The sequence below is a fragment of the Ammodytes marinus genome, assembly GCF_949987685.1.
Source record: "Ammodytes marinus genome assembly, chromosome: 20".
Lineage (NCBI taxonomy): Eukaryota > Metazoa > Chordata > Actinopteri > Uranoscopiformes > Ammodytidae > Ammodytes > Ammodytes marinus.
The window spans coordinates 20,072,587-20,086,024 of NC_137224.1; the positions used below are offsets into that span (position 1 = coordinate 20,072,587).

A 13,438-nucleotide genomic window follows, 5' to 3' on the forward strand; every position below is an offset into this window, starting at 1 on the left:
TGGCTGTGGAGTCTCCTCTGTATGCACTCTGTTTGGTGGTGTTATCTTCCACCTTTATCTTTTCTCATTGTGGTAACCACACAGCATGGCTCCACTCAAATGACACCTGGGAACACCTTAGGGCGGGCTCCAAATTTGCAATTGCTCAGTGTGTGGTATAGTAATATGTTTGTAGTTGAAATTATCAGGTTGCACATCTTACCAAAAAACCAGCTGCTCGAGAAGGCCAAAACCTGTGTTTTGACTTTTAGTTATATAGTGATTAAAACGTACAAGATATTTTTATATTCATACTTAAAGCTTTTTGCTCCAGGTGAGGCTCGAACTCACAACCTCGGCATCACTCTGCAGGTTACTGTCTTATAAGTACCGCGCGCTGACCGATTGCGCCACTGGAGCTCTCTCAAACAGTCTCACCTCTTCCATAACCCCACACAGTTGAAGGTCTGATGGAAGGAAACGGTCATCTATTAGAATGAAGACTTTTCTGGTTCCCATTTAACCTATCATTTTTATTTCACTTAAATGATTTTTTTATGTGTATTCTATGCTTGATGTATTTTAATCTTAATGTGTTTCGTGACCCCTGTGAATCACTTTGAGTGGCCTGAATTGTGTCTGAATTGTGTTTTATAAATAAACTTGCCTTGCCTATTAACACAGGAAAACCACATGACTAAAGCATTGTTAATGAGCTTTTTCAGTGCTATGGGCAGGTTTGCACTCAATACCCCAAAACTTACTGTGCCGCGTAAGATGGCAATGTGAGTGAAAGTCAGAACACTTTCATATAGAAGTATGTATACACTTTGCAGCTTTTCTTTTGCATTTTTTGTGTCAAATCATTCTACTTACTAGTGTTATGATCATGGTTCAACAGTTTATCGACCAATATTGGATATATCTTTGGAATGTGTGGGTTGATCAGTTCTTCATGACCTCAACCATCAAGTTAAAACTCCGATGCTCCAGGTGAGGCTCGAACTCACAACCTCGGCATCACTTTGCAGGTTACTGTCTTATAAGTACCGCGCGCTGACCGATTGCGCCACTGGAGCTCGGCACTTCATATTCACTATCTTCAATAAGCCCACACAGTTGAAGGTATGATGGAAGGAAACCATTCTTCACTCGTTCATTCTCACTGGAAAACCATTGATTAACATAACAAAAGCATTATTGATAAGAGCTTGTTCAGTGCTATGGCAGATTTGCACTCAATGCCCAAAACCTACTGTACCGTGTAATATTTCAATGTGAGTGAAAGTCATCATACCTTCTAACAGAAATCAACATACAGCTGGCAGCTTTCCTGTTGCAATTTTTGTGTCAAATCATCAAGCTTAATATTGTTGTGATCAGTTCTTCAACCATCAAGCTAAAACTCCAGTGCTCCAGGTGAGGCTCGAACTCACAGCCTCGGCATCACTCTGCAGGTTACTGTCTTATAAGTACCGCGCGCTGACCGATTGCGCCACTGGAGCTCTGGAAATAAAGCAGCTACAACTAGCGTGTTTTCATAAATGACCTAAATGCCTCAAAAGATCTACGTAATAGACATTTAAAGTTTGAGGCAGATGTAGGTAGTAAGTGACAATGGGTTAGTGTTTGGTACTTGTTAGACAGGAAACTGTAGAGTTTGTCAGTTCAATCTTCAATTGATTTTTTTCTTTCTGGACATTCAGGAAACAAAGAAACATTAAAATGACGTGTATCTTGTTGTGTTTATTGTCAGGTAGCTAAAACGCCACCACGATGAATAAAATAAAAACTCATTCACCTCAGTAACAGATATTGACAATGGAGAAGGTTAACATACAAGTGTGTTCTGTACAAACCGCACAGGGACAATATACAAAAAATCATCCATTTGTGATTGAAGTGCATAAAAGGCTGTGGCAGAAACTAAAGGTTTCCAGTGTGGTAACGATACAAAACAAAAAGTAAAATTGCATTTCAGTCACCAAATACTGGAGTAAAAACATATTAAAAATGCAGTTTCTGCAGAGGTTAAGGAACAGGACCCTCGAGAAGTGCAGACACAAACCGATACATGGCACAAAAAGACATAGTGTGTGTGTTCGTGTGTCAATAAGGCACATTTAAACTTTTGACAGTCTCATTTCTTGGTGAGTTTTAACTCCAAGGACATCCTGTAAATGGACAAAACTGTTTGGACATCAGTAAAGTAAAAAGAAAAAAGTACAAAACAAAAAAACATTGCAGTTGTCTCAAGTTGTGTTTCCCTCTTTAGCCACTAAGGAGTGCTGTTGAGTCTTGTTTTACTCCATTTTTCAGGATTTAACTGCCTTTGTAACTCTCCTCCGGTGTGACTGGTCATTGATTAGCCCAGCTAGAAATCAATCAGACATACACCTATTATTATTAGTCCTTTTTTTCAGTCAACTTGACATAGTTACTTTTTCTTCCCATGCGCGTGAGCTTTTCAAACACAATCGCCTGAAGGCTTTCATTCATGCATACATTATACTCATAAGTGGGTCTGTTGAACTTGTAAAAAAAAAACAGTGAAAGAAAACACATCCACTTGAGATCATAAAAAAATGGTTACTAGCTATCCTAGAGGGAAAACTTGCACAGTCAAATTTCAACTTCATGGACATCCGTCAGCACACTGTCTATGGAAAGGTTTCAAAAGGCTGGCTGGCTGGCTGGCTGGCTGGCCGCTCAGAGGAGGTGTGCGTTCAGGTCGTATTTCTCACAGAACTTGTCGGTGATGGGGATGCAGGTGAGGTACTCGCACCAGTCACACTTGACGGGGTAGACGTAGAAGAGAACAGCCAGAGCAGCCAGCAGACCCAGGAAGACCAGCAGGAAGAGGCAGATCTGAACCCGCTTACGGTACATGTCCAAACGCCCGAAACTGAGGAGGAAAAAAACAGCAACAACAACATGTTATTCATTAGCTCTGGGAGCCATACATGGTGATCATGACGGATAAAAATATAGAATAAATGTAGCCTTTTCTTTAAGAGAGAGAGAGATTTTTTTTTATCGACTTTTGTGTCAACTTGTTTTGAAAAAGTTATATGAAAAAGTTACACACTATAGCTTTAAGGAAACATGTCCCCCCCCCCCATGTACCTGATGTACGGCAGGAAGGCGAAGGACAGGAAGAATCCCGACACGAAGCCGCAGACGTGGGCGAAGTTGTCTATCCAGGGCAGCAGGCCGAAGGAGAAGAAGAAGACGGAGATGCCCGCCAGCTTGGCGAAGGCCCGCCACGGCCGCTCCAGGATCTGCCAGCTCTGAAACAGCTCCACAAACAGACAGGCCAGGATGCCAAACTGGCTGCCCGCGGGACCCACCTGAGAACAGGGGATGAAAGACGAGAAAAAATGGATGACAATGGATGTTTGAAAAAATAAAAAAAAGGAGAAAACAATATAGTGGCGGTCCTGGTATTTGTAAAAAAACAAGGACTTAGGTTTCACGTTATTAAGCAGAAGGCGTTGAGTGTCAAACAAGTAATTAAATGCATTGTGGGGGAATTATTTTATGAACCAAATGATGCCTTTTCTGTAGCAATTTATGGTGGAAATATCTTTATTTATTGACACTGAGTTCAAGAAAATTACTGCAACAGTGGGAAGGCAAGTCTACAAGGTTAAGATGGAACGGTCCAGTTTAGGAGGTGTCTGAAATCATTGGGAAATATATAGTTTCAGAGGATGTACAGGGGATATATAAATGTTTCTACCCCCTGATCTGTTATTTTTTTAACCTCTTCTTGGGGAGAACGGGGTTGTCTTTCATATTTTTTAAAATTTACCTCTTCTAAATATTGAGCAATATTTGCATCCCTCCCCCCTCTCAAATCTACACCTATTTAGAAACATTTGGTTTAGATGGGAGTAACAGTGAGTGTACCTCTGCTCTGTAAGGCAGGAAGATGGCAGAGGCTAAGTTCCCCGTGATGCCACTCAGCATGTAGATGATGGAGATCCTCAGCCAGCCAGCCAGCTTCTCTATGTCCCTCAACACTGTCATCTGAAAGAACACTGACACCAGGCAGTGCAGGATCCTACACACACACACACACACACACACACACACACACACACACACACACACACACACACACACAAGACAAGTTCATTTATATATAGCACAATTCAGACACAAGGCCATTCAAAGTGCTTTACACATTAGAAATGAGCAATTAAGAGATAAGTAAAAACAAAGAAAATACATCAAGATTCAAGAATAGACATTCAAACATTTAGACAGCGATGTGGAATGGATGCAATGAAAATGGCGTGACCATATATAATATATTGGGGAATCTCTATTCACAAAACCAAATGTATTTCGAGGCAATCTTCGCCTACATTAGACATTATGTAGGCCGATCACATCCGTGTCTGTTCGGACTGAAGTCTCTTTCCCCTTAAATTCGATCCCATTCGTGGATTTAAATGGATCTATCGCATGCCATGTGCCTTACTAATGAGACAAGTTACTTTGAATTTTGACTTAAATACACCAGATATGTTACACTATTGTTATATGATATCTGTTAGATTTTTACAGTTGAACTAACCCAGCATGAAGAAAGAGAGACAGCCAGAGTCTGGAGAACTGGTCTGGGATCTCGGGGTTGAGGAAAGGCAGCAAGCCACACACGTCGTCCATACAGGCAACCTGGAAGAGACATTGAAAGCAAAGACAAAAGAAAAAGTCTGTCAGGGAATTTAGTCAGCCTGAGGGAAGCACTGCCCCCCTGTGGAGAAAATGTCTAATGAATTCAATCCAGCTCCTCTCTATTCACAGCAGACAACACAGGGCTCCAGTGGCGCAATCGGTCAGCGCGCGGTACTTATAAGACAGTAACCTGCAGAGTGATGCCGAGGTTGTGAGTTCGAGCCTCACCTGGAGCAGAGATAATTTAACCTAAAAAATGTCTATGAACATCACAGCAATACAAAAAATAGCAAGCATTGTATAGTTTGTGAATGAAAAGTAGCTGTCAGGTTGGATTTTAAGAATGTGGTGTGTGTGTGTGTGTGTGTGCGTGCCCTACCTGTGAGCAGAGAGTTGCCTCCTCGTGGAAGTAGCCGTGCATGAAGTCGCAGTACTCTCTGGAGGTGATTTCACATCTACACAGTTAAGCAAAAAACACATTATTAGCAACGGCTCGCAGGGAATTATAAAGGTGATGTTTTATTCTTTTCAAAGTAAAGTATGGATGAAAAGTTCAAATATACTAGAGATTTATTTTATTTTATTAAACATCTGTACAAAACATAGAATAACTAACATTAAAGTAAAAATAGTCAATTTAATTCCATTTTAGATGGTTAACACATGGCACATACAGTATATGAGGTAGTGTAACTTAGTCTTTACATGTGTGGCCAAGTCGAACCTGTCTGTCTGACACCATCCTTACCGTCCTTTGGTTCCGATGCAGCAGGGCCGGCCTGTGATGGTGCAGTCTATGTGCGGGAGGTTGGTGTGGTTCCCAGAGTTATACCTTGTACAAACCTGCAGATGATCAACAGAGGGAAAGGTTTTTCAGCATTCAATCATTTAGCCATTCACCCAATATGTGTCACAGAAAGTGCTGCTTCCGGACCTCAAGTCGGTGAAACTGAATTAAATTATTATTTTTCTCCTTTGTAGCCAGCTTTTAGAAAAATCCTCTCTTTGCTCCCTATAGCATTAACATATGTTTACGGGCCCCAATGGTGCTATTACTCAGTGCATATAGTACTTATATAAGATAGCATCAGCTAAAGGCTTAAACTGTAAACATGCTGATGTACTTACTGGCCACTTTGTGATGTCATCTGGCCACTCATGAGGCGAAACTGAGGCTGGCTCCAGACAAATTCTGCAGAATCAAAAGCATACGTTAAAACCAAACGGAATAAGGGAACAAACCTGCCTCCGGTAAGAGTGACTGAGCCTCGACAATGCAGTCCACATGGAAGTCAAATGATGTCTGTCAAGTATTTCCAGTACAATAGTGGAAACAAAGTGTTGCTTTAAGACCTCCATTACAGCTCAAGCATAATGGTCATAGTGGGTATACACTACGGCATGTTGATGTTACCTGGGGTCCTGATGGCACACTGCACCATGCTGGCGTAGTGAGCTGTTCAGGGAGGGAGCGCTGGGATGCTGAGGCCACTTCACCCACACTGCCAGCGTGCTCTGCAGACAGACAGGTTAAAGAAAAGAAAAATCACTGTTAATATTATTAGAATTATTTCTCCATCTCTCTTTGGCCCAAACGTGTATCATCTTAATTTTTGTCTACAAACAATATAATATGATTGGGATGACCATATGACAACATAGTGCGTTGGTTTGACTGACCGAACACTCCTCTTGTAGGGTCTGCAGGCAGCCTGAGCGGTCATTCCTCACACAGCAGCCGGACTCTCTCTCCCTGTTTCTCTTGTCCTGGATCAGTTTGTGGATGGCCTGGTCCTGACGCATGCAGGGGGAGAACTTGGCTCCTAGGTGGATCAGTGCCTCCTAAAAGGACAGAGATGGAGGGTTGACAATAAAGCCTGGTGAGTTTGTGGATCCATACTAGTGCTTATCTAACCTATGTTTATCTGAGCTACCCACCACGGCCCTCAGACTGCTACAACTGACACGACTGCTTATTATTTAACACCGTAAGCGATGATGTTGTTACAATATTTTTGTCAGATAGTTAGAATAGTTTGGTTGTGTTTACACTTGTACTACTACCACACAGGGTGGCAGAAGCTACATCTTTGAACCCTTTATCCATTACTTTTTTTTTAATCTATTTCAGACAAAATCTTTAATCTCATCATTAACACTTTTACATCGCTTTTAGTTAACTAACCATTTAAACCCTATATCCTACTTTTAGCTCACTAAATAATCCTTTTATCCGACTTTCAGCTTAGTATTGCATATTTTTCAAGTTTAATGTGACACGTTAGCTTTCTTAATGTCACTCCGTTCTTTAGCACCACACTCGAAAGCTGAGTGAGGCACAATCAGACTGCGGATGAGGATTGTAAATAGAAGATATACTCACTGAGCTTGGGCCCACCCAGAAGTTTTGCTGTTGCACAAACCTAACGTTTTCATAAACTCCTTTGTTCCTCAACACCTGAAAACGAATGAAAAAAGTTGGATTACCAATGTTGTGCTGTTGTGCATTCTTTTAGTTGGAATTCGAACGCGAAATCCACCAACAAAGAACGCCTGTGAATCACACTCACAGAGTCGACTGTTTCGTGTTGTGTGAAGCCTATGGGGGCAATGCCGTAGATGATGACAGCCAGAATGGTGACGAGCAAATGCACAACTGTGATCCAGTAGGTAAAGAAAGGTCTAGAGAGGAAGACACAAGGACAAGTTCACATCAGACACATCAGATGTTTACTGTTTACATCACTGCAGAACACAACTTAAACAGCCGTGCATGCATATTATGTTTGCAGGCCCCTTGCGTCCCCTCCCCTGTATATATGTATTTTTTTGACCTCATGCCAAATATACAGGTGTATCTCAAAATCCTCAATTAAATTGAAAATACAACAACACAACCAGCATGTCTCACCTGTGATCGTCCATGTCTTCAATCTGCCTCTTCACATAGCTGTCTATGCGTTTGCGGTAGGTCCTGTTGGTGAGCCGGCCCACCATGCCCAGCCCGTAAGGCCTCTTCTCTTTAGCAAACAGCTTCTTCACTGGAACCACGATCCTCTGTCCTCGCTGCTGCTGGCTGCTGACACTCACCACTTCCTGTTTTAAACGCACCTTGGGTTGAACCAGAGAGACCTCTTTGGCCTTCCTCCATCCTCGTTCTAGGGGCCTTAAAAACGAGTATAAGTGTGTCAGATTGGACTAGGTTTCAGTTTTGTAATGATATACTATAATACCTTATATAATTCAAAAGTGTGGCTCTCATAGTGTAAGCTACCGTTTTCCCCTAAGAGGATTATGTGTGCGTGTGAATATAGAACTGTCCAAAATATAATGAAACCCACAGCATGAGGTGAGTCCTCTCCAGCTCGTTCCTGTCCAGTGCACTCCCTGTGAGCTCACTCTCGTCCAGCTCCTGGAGGCCGGCCTCCGACGGCGTCTCAAACACTTCGTCTGCATAGGTGGACAGCTCATCATGTAGGCCGTCCTACACAGAGGAACATAAGTTAAGCAGCCCTGCGTTCCAATCCCCATACTTCCCTACTATTTAGTATACCAGAAAAAGATTTAGGATGTCCCAATACATGCACGTCAATTGTAGTTTGTTGAAAATACATAAATGCCCCACTAACTCCAATAGCATTTTGGAGTTTTCGTATTTTTGTTTTACATTTCATGACATAATGAAAACAAATCTTCCTCATCTGATTTTTTTTCTCTCCTGTGGCCCTAAAACTCTCCTGTACTTTAGTATGTAGTGTAATAAAAAGAAAGAGTATGTGATTTGGAACGCAGGGTAGGAGATTAAGGCTGAGGCACCATGACACGACAAGAACCGATATATAAAAATACAGTCGATGGTGTGTGCTCCTGAACCATAGTAGGGTGCTTTAAATGAACACATCTGGCCTTCGCATATGTCACACATTTCTACACGGTGGAGTCAGCAATTCTGAAGAATGCTTGTTGTCAAAATCACTTTTTTTTTGTCAAAATCAGTGAATATCTCCTCTCGATCCGCTACCTGTCCATACTGTGTGCGCTTGTAAACAAATCCTGTGATAATACTTCAAACAAGCATATTGCTGGTTTTGTTTTCCATTTTTCCCATTCCAGTTTACAGAGCCTAGGCTGTGTATTATAACAGTAGATTTTTCCGCGTACAGATAGGTAGCTGATGGTTAGTAGATATGGACTGATTTTGAGATTTTTCTTGTACATCTTGAAGCTTTTTTATGACAGTGTCAAGGACATAAACCAAGAATAGCGCGTAAGTGCGTCCACTGCTCACTCTGGTGAAGAAGGAAGTGTCCAGCTCATCGGCAAAGTCCACAGTGTCGTCTTCAAAGAAGCTAGGAGGCATGAAACTGCGCCTGGGACATCGGCCGGCCGTGCTGTCGCCTAATGTCCGGCCCTAACAAACAGAAAACACACATCACCAGAATTATAATCAAGAGGGCAGAGGCTATATCCTGTCTGTGATGGTTACGTTACTGTAGCAGCAGGGACATCTGTGTGTCAGATGGATTAGCTAGCTGCACTTCTGGAATTTTCAGATCCAGCAGATGAGCATTCGCTGTGTGTATTATCATGGACCATCTGCTGGGGGAACTCCTTCAGTAACCCCCCCCCCCACACACACACACACACACACACACACACACACACACCACCACCCCCCACGCAACACTAGTAGATATAGTCTCCATTCATCGCTTTGTATGTGTGAGTCTGTAGCAAATGGGCCACAGAGAGCGGGTCATCCACCCTCCACTGTAAAATAGGCTATCCCCAACTCAGTTTAATCTGCTGTAAATCAAGCTGGTCTCATGTTTTATGTAACGATCACCACACAAACACACACGCACACACACACACACACACACAGACACACACACACACACACACACACAGATAAGCAGAGAGAAACGCAATCACACATACAGTATAAATCCCATCCATTGGTATACTATGTAGGAGACGGGGAAAACATCTGAGTAGAACAGATGTAGTTTTTCTAGGACTATTTTAACAAGCACATCATGGAGATTAAAGTGCATGTTTCTGATCTTTCAAAAGATCTTAAAAATGTAAAGCGATCAAATGTCCTGAGCTCCTTTTTTACTGCAATCAATGGCCATAATGTGCATTTGCATTGTGCAGAAAAACAAACCGATTTTTTTTATCTATTTCACAACAAAAGGAAGTGGAAGCAGCTTTGACATATGAATATATAAATATTTAAAAATAAAAACACACATTTTTCAAAGTAGCGGAGTATTTGTCATCTGAAAATTGTTCCAACTAGATAACACAAAAAGAGATAGCCCCCTTGACTTCTGGCTCATAGAGTTCTCCAGTAGGGGAGAACGGGGTAAGTAGGCACACTTTTTACTCTAGTGAGAATTGCTCATCACCACAACATCTGTCAATAGCCATTCCTACATTAAATTGAAGCTTAAGGTGTTGGCTAGAAATGTGTGTCTCTCTTTTTTTCCAACTTATTGTAATGAAGAAGTAATTTACCATCAAAGACACTCTGACACATTGTGACAACCAACCCCATCAAGGGGTCGGATGTCACACACTATGGGGTTGTTTGTCACAATGTTATCTTAATGGGAAAAATCTTAAAAAGAAGGCAAGGAGGCAGAACCAAATTTGAATGTTTAACTGCATTGTCAAGTTGACAAATAGGCCTACATAACGTTCTGTAGCCTTGGCAGCTGGTCTAGTTTGGGATGCACTGGGTTGTTTTGATTTTGTTGCCCTTTTTTCTTTTGCTTGCTAGCTGCCTTTTCCTGCTCTATTCTTTCCTTCTCTGGGGTGTCAGTGAGGATACAGCTTGACAATTTCTTTCGTTATTGGGTTCCTTTTCTGGCTGCAGCCTTGAGATAACATGTGACAACCAACCCCCCAAAAAATTTGACGACCAACCCCAACTTGAATTTCTTGCTAGCATCAAGGCCAACAACCATCTGACAACTAATTAGCTTGCTAACCACAATCTAAACTATAGTTTACCCTTCACACTTTCTGAGGGTAACAAGTGTTTTGTTATAAACCCATTGTGTAAAAGCCTAGAAGAAAAATACTGAGAAGCAAAATATTTTGAATTTGACATGAAAAACACAAAACATCCTCTCACCTGAAATGCAGCTGTCTTCCTCCAAGGAAGTCTATGTATGTGACCTCTGATCCCAATTCTGGACCTTTTTCATATCAACATTTCAGAGCTAGCGCGCTCTGGTGGCGAGATATAACGAATGTGACATCCAACCCATGTGACAAATTACCCCGTTCTCCCCTACTTTATATACATGGAGAAAATTCTATATGAGATTGCAGTGTTTTTTGATGGGTATACACTATGTCCATAAAAAAATTTAAATAAAAAAATCTATAAATAAAGTATTTAAAAACACAACAAAAACAAAGAAACAACAGACACCTTCATCAGTGCTGCGGCGGCCTTGAGGCTCATGGCGGCGACCGACTCCCGTTTGCGTCGGCGTGGCAGCCGGTTGAGGGCGGAGCGTGAGCTGGAGAAGGAGCAGAGGGAGGTGGTGCCCGGGGTGAGGGGGGTCTGGGGCACACTGCAGCCATCCACCTCCTCCACCATGCGGAAGGCACGGCCACGGGCCAGGGGGTCTACTATCTGCACACACACACAAAAACACACACACAAACGCACAAACAAGAACACACACACACACACACACACACAAACAAGAACACACACAACCACACACACGCGCAGAGACCCACGCAAAAACACACACACACACACACACACACACACACACACACACACACACACACACACACACACACACACACACACAATGTCAACTGAGTATAAACAATCTGCCAATAATAATAACATGGTATGTTATCAAGTTAGAAGGCTGCAAACACAAAACACTGCTAAGCTAATACAACTTTCTTTATATATACAGTATATATTTCTTACAGTTTTATTTTGGGAATTTTTGCATTTAAGTGATAGTTATACAGCTGTAGAAGGGGACAAGAAATGTGGGGAGAGAGAGAAAAGGAAAAACATGCAACAAAGGACACAGGCTGGAATCCAAAAACATACAACATTGCAGTCTATGGCATGCACAGTAACCACCACCGCTATACCTAGGCACTCCCAGAACAGACTTTCGTGTAATATTTTTTACAAGTGACACAGTAGATGCCTGAACAATATTAGTGAAGTTTCAGGTAAATGGTTTCTGTTGAGTCTTAAAAACGCCATCGATTAAAGAAAGGTCTAACAAGCGCCTAAATACAGTATTTAATGTGATGGCCCTGACTAGTGGTAGCAAGGCAAGGCAAGTTTATTTATATAGCACCATTCAGACACAAGGCCATTCAAAGTGCTTTACAGGGGAATGAAATACATCAAGATTGAAATACATAGAATAGACATTAGAAAAGCGAAGAAAATATATGCGGTGGGGCTCTAACCCACTTTGTCAACCAAACAGAACTTTAACCTATTGTAAACAGGACTTTAAGAAGGAGTGGAGAAAACGTGACGGTAGGTGAAAAAATTGCCCCATCTAACTCTTCCATCCCTCTACCCCCCCTCCCTCCCCCCAAGACGCTGGCTGGCCTACCCTCTGCATGCCATAGTGCGGGTAGGTGGGGTGGTGGTGGTGGTGGGGTGGGAGGTAGAGGGGAGGGGGGGTCTCAGTGCTGGCCAGGGAGAGGTTGTCCAGGCTGTGGAGCTCCATCTCCCTCATCACCTGCGCCTTCAGCCCTCCGTACAGCTGCCCGCAGTGCTGCAGGCTCTTCCTCCTCCATCGCTGGGTGCTGTCGCTGTCTTTGCTCACCCCAAACCAATCAGCCGTACCCCTGTGCACAGAGAGAGGACAGACCCTGGTTAGTATTAGTAACACTGAATAAACATATATATACAGTAAAGTATATACGTACGTATACACTGTATATACTGTATAAGACATACAGTATAGGATATGTTTGTCAGATTCTGGGAATGGTGCAGAAATTAGAAGTGTTAGTAATGGTAAAGTGAGCACGAAGAATGGGAAAATTTGGTTCATGTATCTTTGTTACCAAAATTCCAGCATGATATTAACTGTGGATAAGTTGATTGGTTAATTGGTCCATTTGTTGAAAATAAGACATCTGGTTTTGAAGAAGATAAAAAAGAAGGAAACTTGCCATTTTTCTTTGGTACCTGAAATACACAACAGAAAGCCTAAATGCACGGGATACAACTATCAATAGATCAAGTCAGAAAGCCTGTGCTATGTGCAGTCTGAATGGAAAATGACGATTGGCGCATATCTTGGCAGCAATGCACAACGAACATCAGATTCATTTCAGCGCAAATCAGCTTAGAAAGGTTATTTGGGATGAAGGTTGAGTGATTAAACCAATGAAAAAAACAAAAAAACAACCACAACATAATAATGTGCGCTGGCATCTACACAGCCACAGTGCATGCTCCAAGCCGGTCAGTTTATTATGTGACGACGGGTCTATTGCGCAACGTGTCAACACATCCGACTTAAGAAATCCTTTGCAGCTTTGTTTAAGTGTTTTCCTATTAACACTGGCAGCCCAGCAGAGAGAGGCTAAAGGTAGATGATATACAGCCTGGTCTGTTAGCAGATGTTGTCCTGATAGTCCACCAGCTAATAGCCTGGCTTGTTTTTTTTTTCTCAACCCCTATAAACCCAAATCCACAAAAGGTGGTGATAGAAGGCATCTGAAAAGAGTATAAGCATGTTTATCAATC

At 42.1% G+C, this 13,438-nt stretch overlaps 1 protein-coding gene across 2 annotated transcripts in view; it reads right to left on the reverse strand.

Annotated features, from left to right (window-relative positions):
* Nucleotides 1-1,705: 1,705 nt before the first annotated feature.
* rhbdf1b (rhomboid 5 homolog 1b) overlaps nucleotides 1,706-13,438 on the reverse strand; it is a 37,524-nt gene continuing 25,791 nt past the window's right edge. For both annotated transcript variants that reach the window (XM_080048947.1, XM_080048948.1), the window contains 16 exons: nucleotides 12,291-12,528; nucleotides 11,114-11,320; nucleotides 8,954-9,076; nucleotides 8,007-8,149; nucleotides 7,577-7,831; nucleotides 7,236-7,347; nucleotides 7,049-7,123; nucleotides 6,346-6,507; nucleotides 6,080-6,180; nucleotides 5,794-5,857; nucleotides 5,414-5,508; nucleotides 5,045-5,120; nucleotides 4,565-4,665; nucleotides 3,892-4,045; nucleotides 3,106-3,329; nucleotides 1,706-2,884 (listed from right to left, as the gene is read on the reverse strand). In XM_080048947.1, the coding sequence (XP_079905073.1) occupies nucleotides 2,689-2,884; nucleotides 3,106-3,329; nucleotides 3,892-4,045; nucleotides 4,565-4,665; nucleotides 5,045-5,120; nucleotides 5,414-5,508; nucleotides 5,794-5,857; nucleotides 6,080-6,180; nucleotides 6,346-6,507; nucleotides 7,049-7,123; nucleotides 7,236-7,347; nucleotides 7,577-7,831; nucleotides 8,007-8,149; nucleotides 8,954-9,076; nucleotides 11,114-11,320; nucleotides 12,291-12,528 (2,326 nt within the window). In that variant the 3' untranslated portion in view covers nucleotides 1,706-2,688. The remainder of the gene's footprint in view (nucleotides 2,885-3,105; nucleotides 3,330-3,891; nucleotides 4,046-4,564; nucleotides 4,666-5,044; nucleotides 5,121-5,413; nucleotides 5,509-5,793; nucleotides 5,858-6,079; nucleotides 6,181-6,345; nucleotides 6,508-7,048; nucleotides 7,124-7,235; nucleotides 7,348-7,576; nucleotides 7,832-8,006; nucleotides 8,150-8,953; nucleotides 9,077-11,113; nucleotides 11,321-12,290; nucleotides 12,529-13,438) is intronic.